This window comes from Cyrtonyx montezumae, unplaced genomic scaffold (genome assembly GCF_038088225.1).
Source record: "Cyrtonyx montezumae isolate F1298 unplaced genomic scaffold, pur_monq_1.0 scaffold_11, whole genome shotgun sequence".
In the NCBI taxonomy this organism is placed as follows: Eukaryota; Metazoa; Chordata; class Aves; order Galliformes; family Odontophoridae; genus Cyrtonyx; species Cyrtonyx montezumae.
The window spans coordinates 12,649,020-12,667,797 of NW_027071837.1; the positions used below are offsets into that span (position 1 = coordinate 12,649,020).

The window sequence follows — 18,778 nt, forward strand, 5'->3', positions numbered from 1 at the left end:
CCCTACAAAATCTGGCAGCCGTGAATTTCAGAAGGCAGCTCCAAGACCTGAATGCTGAATTCATGTGAAAATCAAGCCTTGGTAAACAGATGACTTCTCTGGAGTTCTGGGATGCTGGTACCAAGCTCTCCCAACCTGTGCTTGTATGCCTGGTGGTAGGAACCCTATGACAGGGGTATGCCTCCACCCTGTCCTTGGCTGTGGGCAGGGTCCAGCTGGCAGCCACCACTCAACAATTCTGCACACGCAGCTCGAGGGTCTGTGGAGGACAGAAACAGCCAGAGCTTGCCACTGCAGCCTCATGCTGAAAGAAGCCCATGCTTTCCCACTGGAGGCAACAAGGAGCAACCTTACCTCACTCAAGACAGTATTTCTTCAGCACTGTCTGCTGGGTGACTTAATGTCACCAACACACCATGTCAGTAATGAACAGTCACACATTCCCATGGGTTAGATGCTTTTATTTTGTGCTCTCAGTGCAAATTGAACACCAGAACTACCACCACTCGTGCAACAGCTTTCACAAAACATCTTACAAATACACACTGATACACAGCAGAACAGGTCAGGCAGTATCTTACACGTTCAAGAGACAAAGCCTACACAGAGTGAAATCACATATTACAAATATGTGATCACTAATGGAAAAAAAAGTTCTGTTTTGTGAAATCTGAGAACACCAACTTGTTTCAAACAATTTTGTCCTCTAACAACTCTGCACCCTATTTTTTGCTGTGGTTGTATGGCAGCTGTGCTTGAACAAGAACCACATGTTTCAGTGTAACCACTCAGGGGTATGTAATGCAGTTTTCCCACTGTGACAGTATGTTTTTACACATTTTTTTATGTAGTTTAATACATGCTTTGTGTTCCCCTGCACTACTGTTTATGTATATTCCTCTCCTGTGCTGCCTTATATGAACTACCAAAACTGCACCCTATCAAGCTATCATTAGCACAAACCTGGAAAGAAACGTGGAATCGAACACGATGTAATCAATCACCCCAGCCCACTGAGACAGACAAAGACTTACAAAGCAATGCAAGTTGATGAAAAAAGACACGAGAGAAACTAAGTGCAAGAAGTGAGCTTACACCCTCCCAGACTTACATTCCTTGAGGCACATAATGTGCTGCAGGGCTAGGTGAGGCAACGTAGCTGACCTGGTGCAGCTGTCCAGAACTTACAGCATTAGGAAGGCGTGGAGAATTTCCATATGGCGGATTCACTGAATGCCAGGAACCAATATAGTGATAGGCAGGTACTAGAGAGATGCAAGAGTCAAACCCCGGGGCAGACGGCTGGCTGAAGGGGTCTGACACCACCGGGTAGTACACCGTGCCGTGAGACAGGCCTGGAGGTTCTGCGCTTTGAAAGTTACCTTAAAAAGAAAAAATATACCTATTTACTGCCATCTTCCACTATATTTATGAATTCCATCAGTGTGAATGTGGCACTATTAGGTGTCCAAAACCAAAAGTACCTTCAGGTGACAATAATTTCAGGCCCATATGTATTTTTCCTAATGGCAGGGTCTTGGGTCGTAAGTTAGACTCGAGGACAGCTTACCCATCTCCTCACCAGAGCCCATTCAAGAATTACACAACAGTATTCTGCAGCAGAAAATCTTTTCATGAGGGACTCAGGGCTAATATGCTCCTTGCCTATTCAATCTTTGACCAGAGGGTGCTAATCTACTCATAAGTTCATAAGTACTCAACAGAACTACACCCAATGAACAGGCTGCAGCATTAGCAGCACTAAGCCTGCACACAGCTAAGTGACAGCGCTGCTGCAACGCGCTCCTCCCAGCGCTCATCACTGCCACAGGTTTTCACGAGCCAGGCACCTGACCTTTGACATCTTTTTCTTCCTTTAATACAATCCTCTCACTTACTGCCAAGCCCATCTACAAGCTGGTCACACAGCCACATGATGCTAAGCTTTGCTGTAGCTTTCCGCACAGCAGAAGCAGTAAGGATTATTCAGAGGGGACCTGCTCAGCACACAGCCTGAAGCTAAGGTTTGTGGTATCTTCCTTTAAAAATACTTGTGACAGCAGCAATGCTCAGGGCTTGCCAAAACTCACTTGTCTCGTTTACTTTAAAAACATTATTTTAATATCATTATTATTAGCTTATGAGTGAGGAAGGAGATAACCTTCAACATAACTTCCGAGTAAGTTCTCCCAAGCTGAAATTAGTGCTCTGAGTGCCTAGATAGAACTACTAACTTTTCATGGTTTTAAAAAGCTTTTGGCATTAGTGGCTACAAGAGTGACTCCAGCATAACTTTAAGGAACTTAAGATAACCCATTATAATGGCTGCACTATGTCTTCCCAACTTCACACCTCCTATACTATAGAGATGCAGGAAAGCAACTCCCATGGAGCAGCCGTGCTCTGAAGGCCATCGCCTCACTTGCCATAATTCCCGTATGTGGCCTTATAGTCAAATACTAACCATTTGCAGGCACATCCAGGGGAACCTGATGGACCTCAGCTCGCCCAGCATCGTAGAGTTGAGGCACTGACTGATCCAGGACGTGAACTGGCTCAGCATATGCTGGATAAGCCTCCACAGATGACACTGGTGGCACTGGCTGTACGTACACCATGGAATGCCAGTAACTCTGGTGATAGTACTTTGGGGAGGAAAAAACAAAACCAATGTCAGGCATCCAATCACACAGTCTCCATCCCTCCTCCAAATTACTAGCACAGACAGCTGCTGCAGATGGTGCTCACGTGGTTCTGAGAACACAGAAATGCTGCTAAGCAGTCTGAGCCATGTGTGTCCTAGAGGATTCAAACTGTACATCTCTGAAGAGCCTTTGGTATCTCATCTAAGCAGAGAAATTTTCCTAGTAATTCAAGTTTCCCCTTTACCTTCACTGAAAGAATATTTATTCATCATCCTCCACAAAAATCAGAGTAAACAACCCGACACACTAATGTGTGTTACAATTTGAGTTAGAACATCACTTCCTGAGCTATGTTCAGTCTCCTGAGTCTCCTCTGAGCAAGCCTATATGTAATAATCATCAGCTACACAGGATGCACATTTAGCACACTTGGAAGTCTTAAATACATCAGTACATCTGTCAAGAAAAGCAGCAGTTTCACAGGCAATTTACTGTACTCACTTTAAAAGCACTTACTTGCAATCCCAGATTAAAATAATACTGCAAGACCTTTGTATCTGAAATTAAAGGATATGACATTAAAGAGTAGATGAGCATAAACTGATGAGCAAAAAGAATTCTACATACATCAAGAACACTTTGAGTCAATGCTAAAATAGTTCCTTATTGAAGTATTTTTTTCTTTAATGTTTTGAGGGTAAAGAACATATCCTGACTTTAACTGGTTGTTATAAATACTGCATCCTTAAGCTAATCCAGTTAGATATTTGTATAATATACTGGATAACTTGCTCCCAGCAATCCCAGCAGCTTAGAGGAACTTTAAGAGTTGCCAAGCATAACATGGTTTTCCAAGCCTAACAGTCCCAGAAGAGTGAAGCTGTTTAAAACCTTCCAGGTTTGTCAGTGAAAGCAAAGAAGAGAACATGTTTTAAACACACCATGCAGTTCCTAACCTGTGCATAAGAAGTCTTTAAGACTGAGAAATGAGTTTGTTTTAAAGGCTCAGGAAGGACAGTCACCTATTCCACAGCAACAGCTTAGCAAGTGAGTGTGTATCAGTAAGTACTGAGAGGACCTGAAAATCAAAGCAGCGAAGTGGGGAAACAACTTGAGATAAGCAAGCCATTAAGGACTTCAACTCTGGGTTATGTGGGAACTCTGGAAGCATTGCTGTCTTCTTACCATCTCTGTTCTTCTCTCAACCAGAGCCTTGGCTCCACACAGCTTTCCTGCTTACCATCCAGTGACTGCACACGCATGCTTTCATAGGCCTGCTCTTCTACAGTACTGGGTATCGCTGTCTGCTGCAGACAGGAATAGAACTGGAAATGCAAATCCCTATTCTGAAATGAATGAGGACTGACTCCTCTTTTGCCAATTCTCAACTCTTTCACTGTTCAGCATATTGGACCAGGGCACAATCCACTCAAAAGCAAGGAAGATCTGTGTGCATTGCCCAAAAACAGCTAACAGCTCACTCCTGAAAGCACTGGTGATTTGGCTCTGACACTGGCCAGTTAAACGTTAAAAATATCCGTAAGGCTCACGTCAACATCAGCTTCCCAGCAGCTAGCTGAAGCTGCATCTACCTTGCAGCAAGGATTTCTTAAAATCTGATTTTGGTATGCAATTGATTATGCAAATATATGCAAAGCAAGCCTAAGAACTGAATGAAACAGCTGCTTCATAGCAGCAATAGCAGTACAAAGGAGGGGCTGGGAGGATGAAGTGACAAACTGATACATGAAATACTGAGGTCTGCAGAGTGCTGGAACAGAAGTCAGTACAGTAGGGGACAGTTTTTGTTTATATTCCTCTTTCAGATGTCTAGAAATCAGGTCAGTCTTCAGTATAACAAAGCTACCTTGTGAAATAACAGCTAAGCCAGAAGTTAACCACCTTGGCATGAAAAGATGAAGATCACGTTAAATACCGATGAAATTTAATCTTATGGTGCATGAGGACAAAGTTCACTGCTCTGATGAGTAGCTGGGAACAATCCTGAATGCTGCCACAGGAAAGAAGCAGGCTCCAGCACACTGCAACAGCGAGCAGCCTTCACAGCTGCTTCAAACACAAGGGAGCAGATGAGAGTAAGACACCTAAAGCCACTGCCTTAACAGAAGACCTTTCACAAGTCACTACAAAGAATCAAGCAACTCTGAGAACTGGAACACAGATGTATCAATTAATACTAAGGCACCGTCCTCCTCACCAGTTGTGACTTCAGCCTGCTAAGCAAGTCTGACTGGAAGCCATGCCAGGCCAAACTGCAGTTGAGCAGGTATTTTATTTTATTTTTTTTCTAAGCAAACTGCACAGAACACTCTAGGTCAAATACATGCAAGCACTTTACCATGCCCTATCCCAAAACTGCTGGATTTCTCAACGTAGAGACTGAGCAGCGACATTCCTTGTAGAAAAGGAAAAGCACTACACGTAGTTGCTTATTAGCTACTAACCATAAAATCTTGAAAAAAAAAAAAGAAACTGAAGCGTATCCCCAGAAGGACATGGCCAATATTATGAGTGAGCTGAAGAGCTGCAGGCAAGGGTCTGGAGAGCTTATTAATCCACATCCACTCCAGATTCTTGTCAGTACACTTAACACCCAATTGTCCCAAGTGCTGAAAGCGTCAGTAAAGGGCATTTCACTGAAGCAGACAACAATTAACTCCAGTGTGTGTACAGAATAATCTACAGTGATACTACTGCAGCAGAGAAGTAGAAAGTCAAATATTCCAGATTAAAAAAAAAAAACACAGCAATTGATAATACCTGCAAAGGAGTTATTACAAAACACATAAGCAATACCTCTAAGAGAAGACCTCTGAGCAGTCATGCCATAAAGTTTTTGCATCCTGCTTTTTTCCCAGATCAACTGCTGGCAAAATAAACACATACATGGTAAATGCAACTGAAAGAATCCTTAACATTCTGGCCCAAAGCTGCTTTGCAATGCACCAGATGCAGCTACCTGAACTGTAGGTATCACCATGAGCTCTTTGCATTATCTAAAATCGACCCTTTAGGATTCATACTTTCATGCAACTTCCACACAGGGACAATGAAGCTACTCCAAATGGCAGTAAGTTGAATCGAGCATGAAAACAGTTTGCATTACTGAAGTATTTGATGCTCCATCTTCAAACAAATTTCAGAGTAAGAGTCAGAAGCTCTCTATTCTGAAGCAGTAAAGCTCAGAACTGCCATACATCTGAAATGCAGCCAGTTACAAGAGCACAATGTTGTTTTGTTTTTCCAGGGTAGCAGCAGTGAAAAAAAAAATTCAAGTCAGACAGCTAGAGTGAAACTGTAGCGTTCAAAATGGTGGAAAAAGGAACGCTTGGATCTTACAGACCCTACTGTTATGCAGACAGTTCTTTTCCTCATTCAACCGTGAATGAAAGGCTACTTCTCCATATCAGCAGCAGGGAAAGTGGTAGATTCAGGTACTTCAGCTAAAGGTAAGCCTTTGATACAACTCACAGCCTCTCTGTGTCTCTAGATGGATACAGAGAATCCAAATGCCACACAGACATTCAACGTGCCCAGTCTATGGGAGGAATACATAAAAAGCACATGTATTTCGGCCACTGTGCAGACAGACCCAGTGCAAGAACAACCAACATAAGCAGACAGTTTCACACTGCTGCTCTCTCAAGTGCAGGCTGCAGCTCATGTTCAGCTCGGCCTCAGTACTTCCAAAAGCAGCCTCCCTTTGTGCTACCTGCCAAAGGAGGCAGCAACAGCTGAAGCTGCTGTACTTGCTGCAACTGCAACACATGTAAGCCATGACTGAACACCAACACTTAGCCACAGCATCTGTGCTCCAGCCTGAGCACGACATCACAACAAAATGAACTCCTACTAAAACAAGTAACTAAATTTGCTTTTACAGTTCTTCTAAATTTTAATCCTTAGAGCAGTTTCAGCCAATGCACCATCAGAAGGCTGAGCACAGGGATCTGCACAGGGAAGAAAGGATTTTCTACAGCTGTCCAAAACTACACACACAGCCATGAAATTGTTTATCAGCTGAGACACTGCATCACAATAGTTTTATCTGCCTTTTGAGACACGTGCAGTGATGCGATAGCAGCACCTCAGAGCACTCCTACCTAAAGCAAAGCAAGATACACAGCATAATAACAAGCAGCTCTGCACTGTCATCCCTATAGCTGAGGCACTTCACTTACAGTCAAGGACAGCAGATGGCTTGATCTCTTGATCTTTGGGTTATTAAACAGTTCTGCAAACTCCAGGCCCTGTTTTGTGTCTTGAGAGACACAAACATGACAGAACAAGGGGATATCTTAACTCCCAAACCAAGCATTGCTACTGCATTGCTTTGCTGTCTGATGCAGCTTTGCATGGCACACAGGTATTAAGCTGAATGTGCCAGCTGATTAAAGACCACCACTTCAGAAATGAAGCTCAAGTTCAGCTGACAAAGCTGAAAGCCAATTCTGTGCTTGTCAGTAGCTACTGTTGCTGCTGGCCCTTTCGTGGTTGTTGCTTGGTAGCAAAAATCTACCTTAAAAGATGCTGACGTGACTGATGACAATATACAGAGAGGCTGTGCATTCACAGAACAGAAACCTTCAAACCCATATTTATGACACTACAGAATGGCATCTAAGAGTTATAGAGGGCAACACACAACACCCACTGAACTGTACAACATCAAAACTTTTGAATTTTTTTTTATATATCAAGTTATCAGAAAAATAACTATTCCTTGTAGCACTGGTAAGATACAGACTGAGCACTCTTCTCTCCACTGATATCTGATCTTTAGGATGTTGTCTAAAGCTGCAGTAAATTGTGTTTGAATCTGATATGAACTTAATATTCAGAACTAGGAATTTTTACCATAAGCATCCAAAATATCTTTATCTGCCTGTGAGCTGCAGGGAGCCATTTCGTGTCACTACAGGTATCACTACAGGTATTCTGCTAAGTTTCACAGAGAACACAGGTCAGAAGCATGCAGCAATAACTGAAAGAACAAAACATCTTAATTACCTCTTGGCAGATCACTGCCACTGGGATCACAAGAGTAAGGTGGAGGAATGGCACTAGCTTCTCCCACCTCACTAGCTGGAGGAAGAGGAGCTGAATAAATTGGGAATGGCAGTGAAGAAACTGGTACTATTAGAAGGAAACAGAAGTCAGTCGAGTTTACAATGGCTCCTTATTCAAACACGGAAAATGCTGTTACACAGTTAGGCCAGGACTTCCTTTCATCTCAGTGACTAAGTTCTCTTCAGTGATTGCTTCCCTCCCACTTTAATAGAAGCCCAAAATAAATTTTTAAAACAGACAGGAAGGTTCCAATTTCAGATGCTTTAGATGTTTGTTCTCAAGCTTCATATTTCAGTTAAGAACAAATGTCTCTTTTTCAATCAGTTCTTCATACTAAAAGTAGGTCAGGCTTTTCTTACATAATTATCTGTCTTAGAACAACACAGAACGGAGTACTCTAAGCCATCAAAAGCATGACAACAAACCCACAGAAACGAGGCAATGCTCAAGTGTTATCAGGCAGAAGTCTGTAGACAAACTTCTGTTGAATATTTACTAGGTGGCCCACATCTCTAGAGCACCAGCAGGCTCCTGGTAAAGGTGCCACCAAGTAGACAGCTCACAGAGAACTCAGCTCACAGAGAACTGTGCTGACTGAGCTCTCAAGTGGAAAAAAAATAGAAACATGGAAGGTGGTTTTGTTTTTTTCTCATGCTAAACAAAGAGTTACAGAAGACATGAAAAAATCTTTGTAGAAAGGGAAAGTTTGTTGTGGTTGTTTTTGTTTTTTAATAAAGACAGACAATTCACAAAAAAGAGCTGGATTCAGTGCTTGAGCTGGTGACTCTTCTGCAAGGACTAGTAAAACCTTGAGATATGCACCAGTCTCCCAACATACTGGAAATTAACTATATGAAACAGGAAGAAGCAACCATGAACTTGTCTTTTAGAAGGAACATGCTAATGAAAACATCTGGCATTGAAGGATAAGGACAGGTGGGGTGAGGGAAACAGCCCCAGAGCTGAAACTTCCAATTCCCATGTGAATTCAGAGGCGAGCATCCCCTTCAAAGCATGGAAACATGAAAGTCAACAGTAGCTGTACCCTCACTGCCAAATCACTTTCCATGTTTGTTTTGGATATGTGGAAAGAAAGTGGGAGGGAAGAAGACAACTGAAAGCTTAGACCACCAAAGTCAAGAGCCTTAGCACGCACACTCTACCTGGCCTTCCCATAGAAGCAGGAGAGACTAGAACTGGTTGAATTGTTGTTTGTGGGGGAACAGCTGTTGTGATGCTGGCTTGTGTGGAGGCCGAATTTGAGGAGAAGACTGTAGGTGAAGCAGTATTAACACTTGTGGAGGTTGCAATTACTGCAGAGTTCACCATCACCTGCAAAAGAGTCAGAATATTCAGTACATTGCCTCTGCAACTGGCTCTGACAAGAGCTACGAAAACATCACAGATTTAAGAAATTCTCACTTGACAAAAGTGCATTTTGGAAGTTCTAGCTGTAAAGGCAGCTTGTTATCCAAGTTCTCTGAAAATTGGCTTGAAAAATACCAACCTAAAAATAGCAGTAAATTGCAGGAACCTGCAAATGCATCTTTCATTATGTTTTATTTATGGAGGATTCAATTCTCTGCAACAAAACCTTGTAAAAGAGGAAGAATAAAAATCCCGAAGAGACCAAGCACAGCAGTCACCTGACAGGGCTGCCACAATAACACACTACACACTACCTTCTGGGGATAGCTGTAGGAAGCCACTCCATCCTGAGGTGACACAGACACTGGCCCTTCTTCCTGAAAGGATTCCAAAGCAAACAATGTTCCACTTTAGAAGCAGAGAAGTACCAAAACCACACACTAGATTTCTAAGAATTTTTCCAATTATGAACTACTCATGCACTAAGGTCCTTTCATAACTCATCCTGATGTGCATAGGTAGGTGAGCAGGTGAATGGAGCACTTAAAGAGAGGTAGCCACTGACTGCTTTCAGACAAGAAAATTTAATGTCAGTTCCATCAAAGGCGAGATCTTTCTAAACACACACTGAGAGACTAACTAGCACGGGACTTGAAGAGAGTGGCATGACAAAAGCAAGTGCTGTCTGGAAGAAAAGTAAACAGTGCTCATACAGACACTGTGTAGAGGGGAAAGATGGAAAGTACAGTTTAGATGTACTTGCAGACTCAGACAGAAACCCTCACTATTTAATAAGAAAGGGAGATGGGAGAGAGGAATACAGAAGTGAAACTATCAATCCTTTGTGCCAAACCCAGTCTCCGACCTACTCTGTTAATCCTGGTTCCAAAGACAGTTTCCATGAAGAATGCTACTCACACCTGAAGGATGACAAATCTGAACAGGCAGGGACTGACACTTACCAAGTGTGCTGTAGGTTCTGCTGAGCTAAATACTGTTGCAGTTTCACAGTTGGGATCTGAAAGACACCAGCAAAGTTATTAAAAAATGCAGCATCACATCTTAACTGTTCAGAAACTTTAAAAAATGTAGCAACGAGTGCATTCACCAAATGTAATATCAGTAAAGACTAACACTTTATTTACCTGGAGGTGCATACAGATATTCTTCATGAAATTTCCCTAGAAGGGAGAGAATAGAAAGCTCTGACTCCAGAAAAGAAGCTTAAAGCCAAAGTTACTAAAATTATATTTCACTGCATTAACTAACTGAACTACTTTCAAAATCATCATCTTGTTTTGTGCAGAAAAACAGCAAGATCCAAGATCTTCCCTCCCCTATTTTGTTATTCCACCAATATCAAGCTTGCTATTGCCAAATCTACACCACACAGCAGCTTGCCTTGCTACAGACTCATGCTATTAAAAGTGATATTCTAGCAAGCCTGAATGGAATACTGACAGGTTTTTTTAATCAGACAAAGATAACTAACTCTTTAAGAACTCACCATTTTCGCTTGCTTCTTCCACATCTTCCTCTGAGGGATTCAGGGTATGCTTGTTGGCTGCAACTGAGTTCGGGCCTCTTCTAGCTACCCAAAATCCTGCTGGACTGTGGACAATTGCAGTAGGGCTCCCCTGGCCCTAAAAAGCAAAATAAGAAGCATGCATTTACAAATAGTGTAAGACTTTCTACGTTGAACACATACACATACACAAACACACTGGAAAACCAAGCCTCTGTAATCAAAGCTCAACAGAATTCAGTCCCTCCACCATCTCTTTACACCCTGCATACAGTAGAACTTTGGTACTGACACTAACAAAGCAGCAGAATGAACATGAAAACTATTTAGTGGATGTTGCACGTATACAGCTTAGCAATGGGAAGGAAAAAACAAGCTAGAAACCTACACTAATTTAATGGGAGAAGGAACGGGGCAGGAAAAGGAGTACTACAAAATAATGTCCCCACCCCTTGACAGCCTTGAAGGATATAAGAGCAAAGATCACACATTTAATACAGGCAGATGAATAAACTAAGGCTGCTGAAAGAGCCCTGACCAGATTCACCCTCTCATTTATTTAAATCCAAGTGTAACTTACACTAAGCTTAGAGAAAAATTGAAAGAAGATTGATTTCACTGTTTAAAAATGAATTAGATTGTAGATGAAAGTAGCACGGTATAAAGACTGTTTTAAAAGAAGCTAGATTTGGAATTTTCTTCCATTTCTGTAGCAGAAGAAATGGTTTCAGGAACATTATCTCAAAACATCTCAACTGTGAATTCCAAGGAATAATCCTGGCTATCACTCTACAACTTCTGAAACTACTTAACTCAAACCACAAATTAGAGTGTAGCAAAACAACTGAGGTACTACCTCCCACAATATTTACAACAAAAAAGACATTGACAGCAGTAAGAAACATTTGCTCCCCCAAATCTCATTTTCAAACTGCCATGGGAAGAAAAAATATGGCCCTACCTTTATTAAAACATGCTAAATAGAAAATAAAACAAATACTGCTGGAGGGAAAGAGGGACAAGAGAAAAAGGGGAAAGCTTAGAAAAATGGATGCTTTAAGCAGAATTTACAGGATCTACTCCAATTTCAGCCTTCCCTTCCCTAAAACATACTTACTGCTAAAGCTCATTCCAAGAAACATTATTTATTACAACACAATTTTTTTAAAAAGCTCTGAGAAGCTTTAACACACTCATTGTTCATAACTTACTGCTAAGGCAGGAAAAGAAGTTTCATCCCCTTCTTCAATTTCATAGAAAGTTATTGTTTCTTCTGATCCTCGAGGCTCTTCTCCATTCTCTGGTACAAACCCATACTGACATTCCTTATTCACACACTGTATCTGGCGGCGGCTGCGGCTGTACGAACTATGAAACAGAATGAGCAAGGAGGTTAAGAATCACTACTATTTGGATTTTCACCTTAGTTTTGTTGCTCCACTTCAACTCTTTTCTTCAGAAAGGCACAATAATCCCAGTGTTCAATACTGTGCCATTAAGAGTCAACTCAGCCCTCGACAATCCTTTCCCACCACCCTCCTCAGCTCTTTTAGTATAACATTCTGTAAAGAGGTTTGTATTCACTTACCGTGACCTGCAGGAGAAACTGTCATAGCTCTGATAGCATCTCTTTCCTGGACTGGGGTAGAATGCTATTTGAGGGCCAACCATGTTGTGCCTGTTTATAAATCGGGCAGATCCCCTAAGTTTAAAGGGTAAAAGGTGCAATTACCAGGAAGTGCCTCTCAGATGGAACTCTTCTGTAGTTTTATCTATTAAATAGCACAAGCTCTCTCCTAACTAACCCACAGCAAGAACACAGAACAAGCGGTACCCTGAGACAGGCTTTCAAGGCTTCCTACCTTGGCATTCCAAATCCACGGTTATGCCGCTGGGGAGGATTCTGAGGATGATAGGGTCCGTAGGGTGCCACGTTTCCAGCACCCTGTGAGCAGTGAATGGGAGGAGAGCGCCCTGAGGGAACACCATGCTGCAGCCGGGGCGGGAGAACTGGCTGACCCCTACTATAAGCCATTGTCATAAAGACTTCCTTTCCACGAACTTTCTTAAGCAATCTCTTCCGTGTTTTCACATCCATTTCTGCAGTTTCAGTTGAGGATAGAAAACATAGGTTTGTATTTTAAGCAGCTTACTCCAGAGCTATGTTTTCTTTATCTCATTTGAGAAGAGTCAATATTTGGATTATTTCAAACAGAATCAGTAACACGGCAGGGAGGAAATATCCAAAATACACTAACTTCATGTCCCTACTTCAAAGGGCCTAACATGTGCTCTGAACTGTGAGCAGAATAGAAGCATTTCACGCACATGAACACCTGCCCAGTTTCAAATTATCAAACCATTATTTGCAGTGTTAAAGCATCTCCACGAAGGATGCACTTATTCAATCAGAAAACCATTCTCTAAATGAAACAAATACAATCCCTGGATACTTCAGTAGCAAAACTCGAGTCCTTCCATGCACCTCCTCTAAGGCCAAATCAGACATGCTTTTTGGTTCACAGATCTAATCTCCATAAGTAGTTCTCAAATGTCAAAATTCTTCTTGAAACTCCGAGCAACATTTACCTTACTACGTATTTGCAATGAATTTGCTATTTTGCATAGGGAAATTCATCCTTCTGTCTGAAGCATCATGTTACATCAAGTCCTTGACACAGCTACAGTTGATATCATAGGCCAAATTAAATGACTTCCAATATGCAGAGACTGGTACTGCTAAAAAACTGTCTTTCCCTATCCTACCTCCCCCCAAGGGGAAGGAACACCTCTGGAAAATGTGTACAAACCTATTCCTGAGAAGTATCCACCTGCTACTTTCTGATAGCTTCCTCCTTTTCGGCTGGGAACCACGTTCCAAGCAAGGACAGGTGCCACTTGTGTCACTGGTTTTAAGCTTGCCAAAGGAACGGTATGCCTACATGAAAAACATTCACGTTAGCAGCACTGCAAGAATACGCTGTGTTCAGGAACACAGCACCATATGCTGAAGTAACATTACGAAAAGAATACAGAACAAGAGAAAATATTAAAGTATAGAGAGCTTCAGGGGAATAAAAAAAATCACCATTCTCTGAAGTGAAACACATATTACTGTTATATGTATATTTTGTAAATTAGGAAAGGTAGCCTTCAGTCTTGATGCTACAGACTTCACAGGTCAAGCCCTCTTTCCCTACATTGGTATGCCTTCAGAAGTCTATTTGAAAGCATTTAACAGGAGAGTTTCTGCAATATGTAGATAAGCCTAACTGCAGATTTGGAGAAGAGTGAATGCTTTGAACAGCAAGGTGGTGTGTGTGATGAGACTCATCATAAGCATCCATTATTTCTTGGGATTACAACATAGAAGTTTCAGAGACACTGGTAGCAGAGTAATTTGCTCCCCATGAGTTATGCCCAATTTGCAAAGATTCTTGAGAAGAACAAGACTTCAGAGAAAGCATCAAATTATTTTTGTCATTATAAACAAGTGAAAAATTTCCCAACATCATAGTTGAAGAGTGACAACCAACAAGGACGTAAATCTCCCTCTGGTAGCCACACTTTATTTTAAAGCCTTATTTCTCTTCTCAAAATATCTTAACAACCCTATCTTAACCATCTGTGACTACACAGACTCCACTATAAAAAGTTCAAACACGAAACTGTCACCAGATTGCTTACTTTTCTGCCAGCTCCTCAATGAAAACAGTCATGGTGTTGCCATCCTGCCCAACTTCCTGGATATGAGCATTGTAATACTTACCTCCAGGATCCAGACGCACCTGGAGAGAGAACGAGGGAAGCTCTGAAAAAACTAAACAATATCAGGGGACCAAATACTGTCTACAAACCACTAATAGCAAAGGCTGCTTGTAGATGATTTTATGTTATGAGCTGGGCCCAGGAATATAAAATACTAATAGATTAGGCAAGATAGGATAGCACTGTACTGCTTTAAGAAAGGAAGGAAAAGAAACAGCCTTGCAAGTAACATGTAAACTCCTGTAAAACAGGCTTAAGAAGATCAATTCCTGCCTTCTAACTTACTTTCAAACTCTGTGTCAAATAACAAGAAGGACCACTATGTAAGAACTTGAGCAGTGCAGAAAATAAAGCAGGAAAGCTCCAGTCAGCTAGAAAAGTCACTAAATGAGTTAGCAGCAGCACTTCAAAGAGATTTTAAGAAGTACACCTTCACTACATACAGTACAGGAACAAAAGGAAAGTTGACTCTGATTTCAACATCTCCCAGCCACTCCTCATCCTCTCTTCCCTCTTAGTTATTTAAAAGAAACCTGCTACGTTACCGTTGAGAAGTAGAAGACTGGACAGACTTGCTGGTGACTCTCAGTGAAAATCTAAGAGACAGCTACCTCAGATGTACATCCTTTGCATTTTGAGCTCCCAGTCCAGAACCTCAGCACTCACAGAATTTATATCACTGGTTCTCAATGAATTTCCAAGTAGCTTTTCTTTCATGATCAATGTTTAAAGAAAGATTTTTAGAAAGAAATTAATAAAAACTAAAATCAGATTAACAGCTACAAGGAAGGAAATGAGAAAAGCCCTGGAAAATTCTATGAAATCATTTCATAGCTTACCATACTCCATTTGAAACAGTTTTAGTAATTTACCATAACTGAATCTCCTTTGAGTACTAACCTGACACTTGTCTCCTAAGTAGTACTGTCTCCCTGCAAACACCATGTAGTCAGTTTTTTGAAGCTCTAAAAACAAAATAAATAAAAAGGAAAAAGTCTATAAAATACTGTACTTTTTTCAAGTACCCTATAAAGACTTCATGACAGCACCCGACTACTAATCATAGTCCAATTGAGTTAATATTCCCTATGCATATGTAAGCATTCTTCACAGTACTGGTGAAGTACCTCTAGTTGTTCTTAGACCAATAACTACCTAAGTCATAGAAGATTAATAATGCCTAGCTGATGAAGCAGTAGACCTACTTAGTGCAAAGCCTGTGTTCTTTATGATGGTACTCTGTTAGTTCTGCATTTAATACCAATCTGAAATATGATGGACTTGTTAACAGTACTCTGGCAAGACACTTGGCAAAAAGGAGATGTTATCCAGGAAAGAAACAATACTCCTGTGTTCTCCCTCATTTTCAGACTTCAATGATTTTTTTTTTCCTCCATTCCTCACCCAGGTTCTCTGCATATCAGTACTCAACACATAATTAGTTGCTATACTCTGTTCCAAGAATTTAATGACCATCATCATTGCTTATGCAACTGTAAAAATGCTGTAGTTCTTCAGTATGCAAAGCACTCCAAGACAAATATTAATCAAACTTCAGAACTCATCTTTCTTGGTAACTTGGTTTACACACCAGCTGCGGTGTATTGCCATGAAACAGCAACAGTTGCAAGTCACAAAGACCACGTAATCTCTCCAGGATGCTCCAGCCCAGGAGAGCTTGGAAGCAGGAGAAAACTCATTTCATGTGGTGTATCTCACCACTAAATGTGAGATCTTCATTATGCGAGAACGCTGAATCTAGAACAGTGCTTTAGGAGTCCCCAGGCATACCGTTAAAAATAAATAACTGGAGGCTCAAATTTGGGATGACTCCAAACACATCAGAATACTAATGAGGAATTCTACTCTGTATTTTGCTTAGTTCCTGTTTGGTTTTTTATCCATTATAGTCATTGAGCATCAGGTGTCAGATTTTCAGCAACCTTACAACCATTACACAGCAACAAGAATAGTACTTGGCATTTTGAAGTAGAGCCAAGAATTAGCTACTGGTAAGAGGATGTATTACCTACAAATATCAACTGGATTAACCAGTATCCTTCACACCTCAGCTGTGCTGAAAGAAGGTGTCAAAAGCATCAGATCCATACATTTAATACTGAGCCCAGCACAGAAATAAGGTTATAGTGTTTGGGTTTGTGGGTTTCTTTTATTTTTAAAATACCTTTTCTGCTGTCCAGCCAAACATCAAATTCCACATTTCGATAGATCTCTGGGTCCAAAGCCTTCAGCACTTTATAGGGGAAAGGCATCCTCGAGGAATTTTCTGGAGTCTAGAAATAGAGTTGAAATGGACTATCATTACGCTGAACATTTTAAATGTGCTCATTAATCTCTACTCTCCCAGCAGCTGTGGGCCATTTCAAGACACTCAAATTCCCCAAACTTTCACTTCTACTGTATTTGCCTGGAGAATAAAGCCCAAGAATATGAACAAGCATTCAGGCATTAGAGATTGTTCAACTCAGAAGCTAAGCTGACAAGACTACAGAAAGGCTGAAAACAGGCTTAGCAGTAACACAGCATTCCCCCAGTTCTGAGTGAAGAGAAACTAGTTAGACCAATGAAGCCATGGTTTCCAAGTTGGTGGGAATTTCAGTTGTTACATCTGGAAACAGGCCTCTAAGGAGGATTTTTTAAAACCTGTTCCAGCAAAGATATTTACACTATGCTCAAAATGAAAGTAAACTGAAGTAAACCACTTCTCAGACAAGCAAACAGCAGACCAGGAAGTGTCCATTCAGCTCAATTTCTGGAGAAAAAACAAACCAAAACATCAGCTATACAAAAAAAAAAAAAGCAAGCATTCCTCAAAAAGGAGTAAATCTTATCCAATTTAAGAAAAACTGGCAAAAATCAAAGGACAGGCAGGCAGAAGGAAACGAGGAAAAAAAGCAAACTGCTTTCCAAAAGTCATTTTTAAGAAGTAGAAAGGTTACCCTAACACCAGTAGCATTCTGCAACAGAAGGAGAACGGAAGATAGAAAATGCCCAACCATACAAGAAATTCTTCCGCAAGTTGCCAAACCTTTGCTTCTTCAGTGACTTGTCTGAATTTATCTTCCACTGGATTGTCAGTATCATTGCCTCCCCAGTCATCACCTCTAAACAGTTTAAAATAAGATTACAAAAGATGCAATGCGTAATTTCTAAAAAGGATTACAGTGAACTAACTTCACAAAACCTGAAAAGTACCATAGTGCCATCAAGTGGCAGATTTTCCTTGAAACAAAGGATGTGAGGGAGCACAGGACAGGTCTTCTCCTAGCACTAAGAACATGACCTTCGCCACTTCCCAAACCTATTCTCCGACAATAGCTACCATTTGCATTTGGAAAGGATGAAGATGGCCTCACTTAATACAACTGAACTCTTACTCTGCTGAGTATTACACCACTCTGCTCCAGGCACTATAAAACCAGCATCACCTGAAAGCTAACAGTCACACTATGCCTCAAGCCTTTGTGGTGACTGGATCAAAGACTATCAGGGTTTTCAGTAGGTATGCTTGCTTCTTTCCCTCACTTCAAGCGATCCAACAAACTGCAATGACGTCCATTTAACTGTCTATACGGAGTTCATTGCAATTAAGGAAAAAATACAAATAGTTAATTTTCTCAATAAACTGTTGCCAATAGAAAGCTAAGGAGGCTGAGAAGGCTAGTAAGATCTCACCAGGAGTGCTCCGATGGCATAGACATTTTATTTACAAACACCCTTTTTACAGAGTGGAATGCAAACCTAACACAACCAGAAGTGAAAGATGTCCAATTCCAGGACAATTTCAAGCTCCAAAGTACACCATATCTCTTTCACAACGTACTTCAGCTTTGAGTTCATGCCATGAAACAGTAAGAAAGTTATTACCAACTGCACATTCAAAAGACGTTGGAGAAATCAGCCTACTAACCCACTGCCCTTAGCAAGGTTTTAAATTTTATTTAATATTTCCCTTCTGCCACACATCCCCTCCTCAAATACTACCTCTTTCCTGGTGGATTTCTGGGTACTTTTTCTTGAAGACAGTCGAAGTTTGTATCCTCACTTTCTACACAGCCACTGTTTCTGTTCTTCTTAGAGCTACTTCGAAACATCTCAACTGCAGACCTTAATTCTTCCTCATCCATGAGGAACACATCTTTGTACAGGATCTCATATAGCACAGCTGGACAAACCAAGACAAAGCTCAAAACAAGTTAAGATAATATCAGATTTTATATATATTTCACATATATAATCTTCAAGGTAAGCATATCTTCAGGTATATCTACTGTTACAAGATGCTACATATGTTAAAATCAGTTAAGGAGAGGATCATAAAATAAAACAGGTGGGAAGAGATCATGGAGGTCATGGTTCA

At 41.0% G+C, this 18,778-nt stretch overlaps 1 protein-coding gene across 1 annotated transcript in view; it reads right to left on the minus strand.

The window, feature by feature from the left end:
* Positions 1–741: 741 nt before the first annotated feature.
* Positions 742–18,778, minus strand: part of ALG13 (ALG13 UDP-N-acetylglucosaminyltransferase subunit) — a 28,299-nt gene continuing 10,262 nt past the window's right edge. Inside the window, exons 12-28 of the mRNA XM_065729803.1 lie at positions 18,403–18,583; positions 17,447–17,522; positions 16,583–16,691; positions 15,298–15,362; positions 14,317–14,417; positions 13,440–13,567; positions 12,492–12,729; positions 12,218–12,331; positions 11,841–11,997; positions 10,612–10,747; positions 10,067–10,122; positions 9,419–9,481; positions 8,900–9,068; positions 7,677–7,802; positions 3,162–3,202; positions 2,465–2,645; positions 742–1,382 (exon numbers count right to left, since the gene is read on the minus strand). Coding sequence (XP_065585875.1) covers positions 1,108–1,382; positions 2,465–2,645; positions 3,162–3,202; positions 7,677–7,802; positions 8,900–9,068; positions 9,419–9,481; positions 10,067–10,122; positions 10,612–10,747; positions 11,841–11,997; positions 12,218–12,331; positions 12,492–12,729; positions 13,440–13,567; positions 14,317–14,417; positions 15,298–15,362; positions 16,583–16,691; positions 17,447–17,522; positions 18,403–18,583 — 2,216 coding nt within the window. The 3' untranslated portion in view covers positions 742–1,107. The remainder of the gene's footprint in view (positions 1,383–2,464; positions 2,646–3,161; positions 3,203–7,676; positions 7,803–8,899; positions 9,069–9,418; positions 9,482–10,066; positions 10,123–10,611; positions 10,748–11,840; positions 11,998–12,217; positions 12,332–12,491; positions 12,730–13,439; positions 13,568–14,316; positions 14,418–15,297; positions 15,363–16,582; positions 16,692–17,446; positions 17,523–18,402; positions 18,584–18,778) is intronic.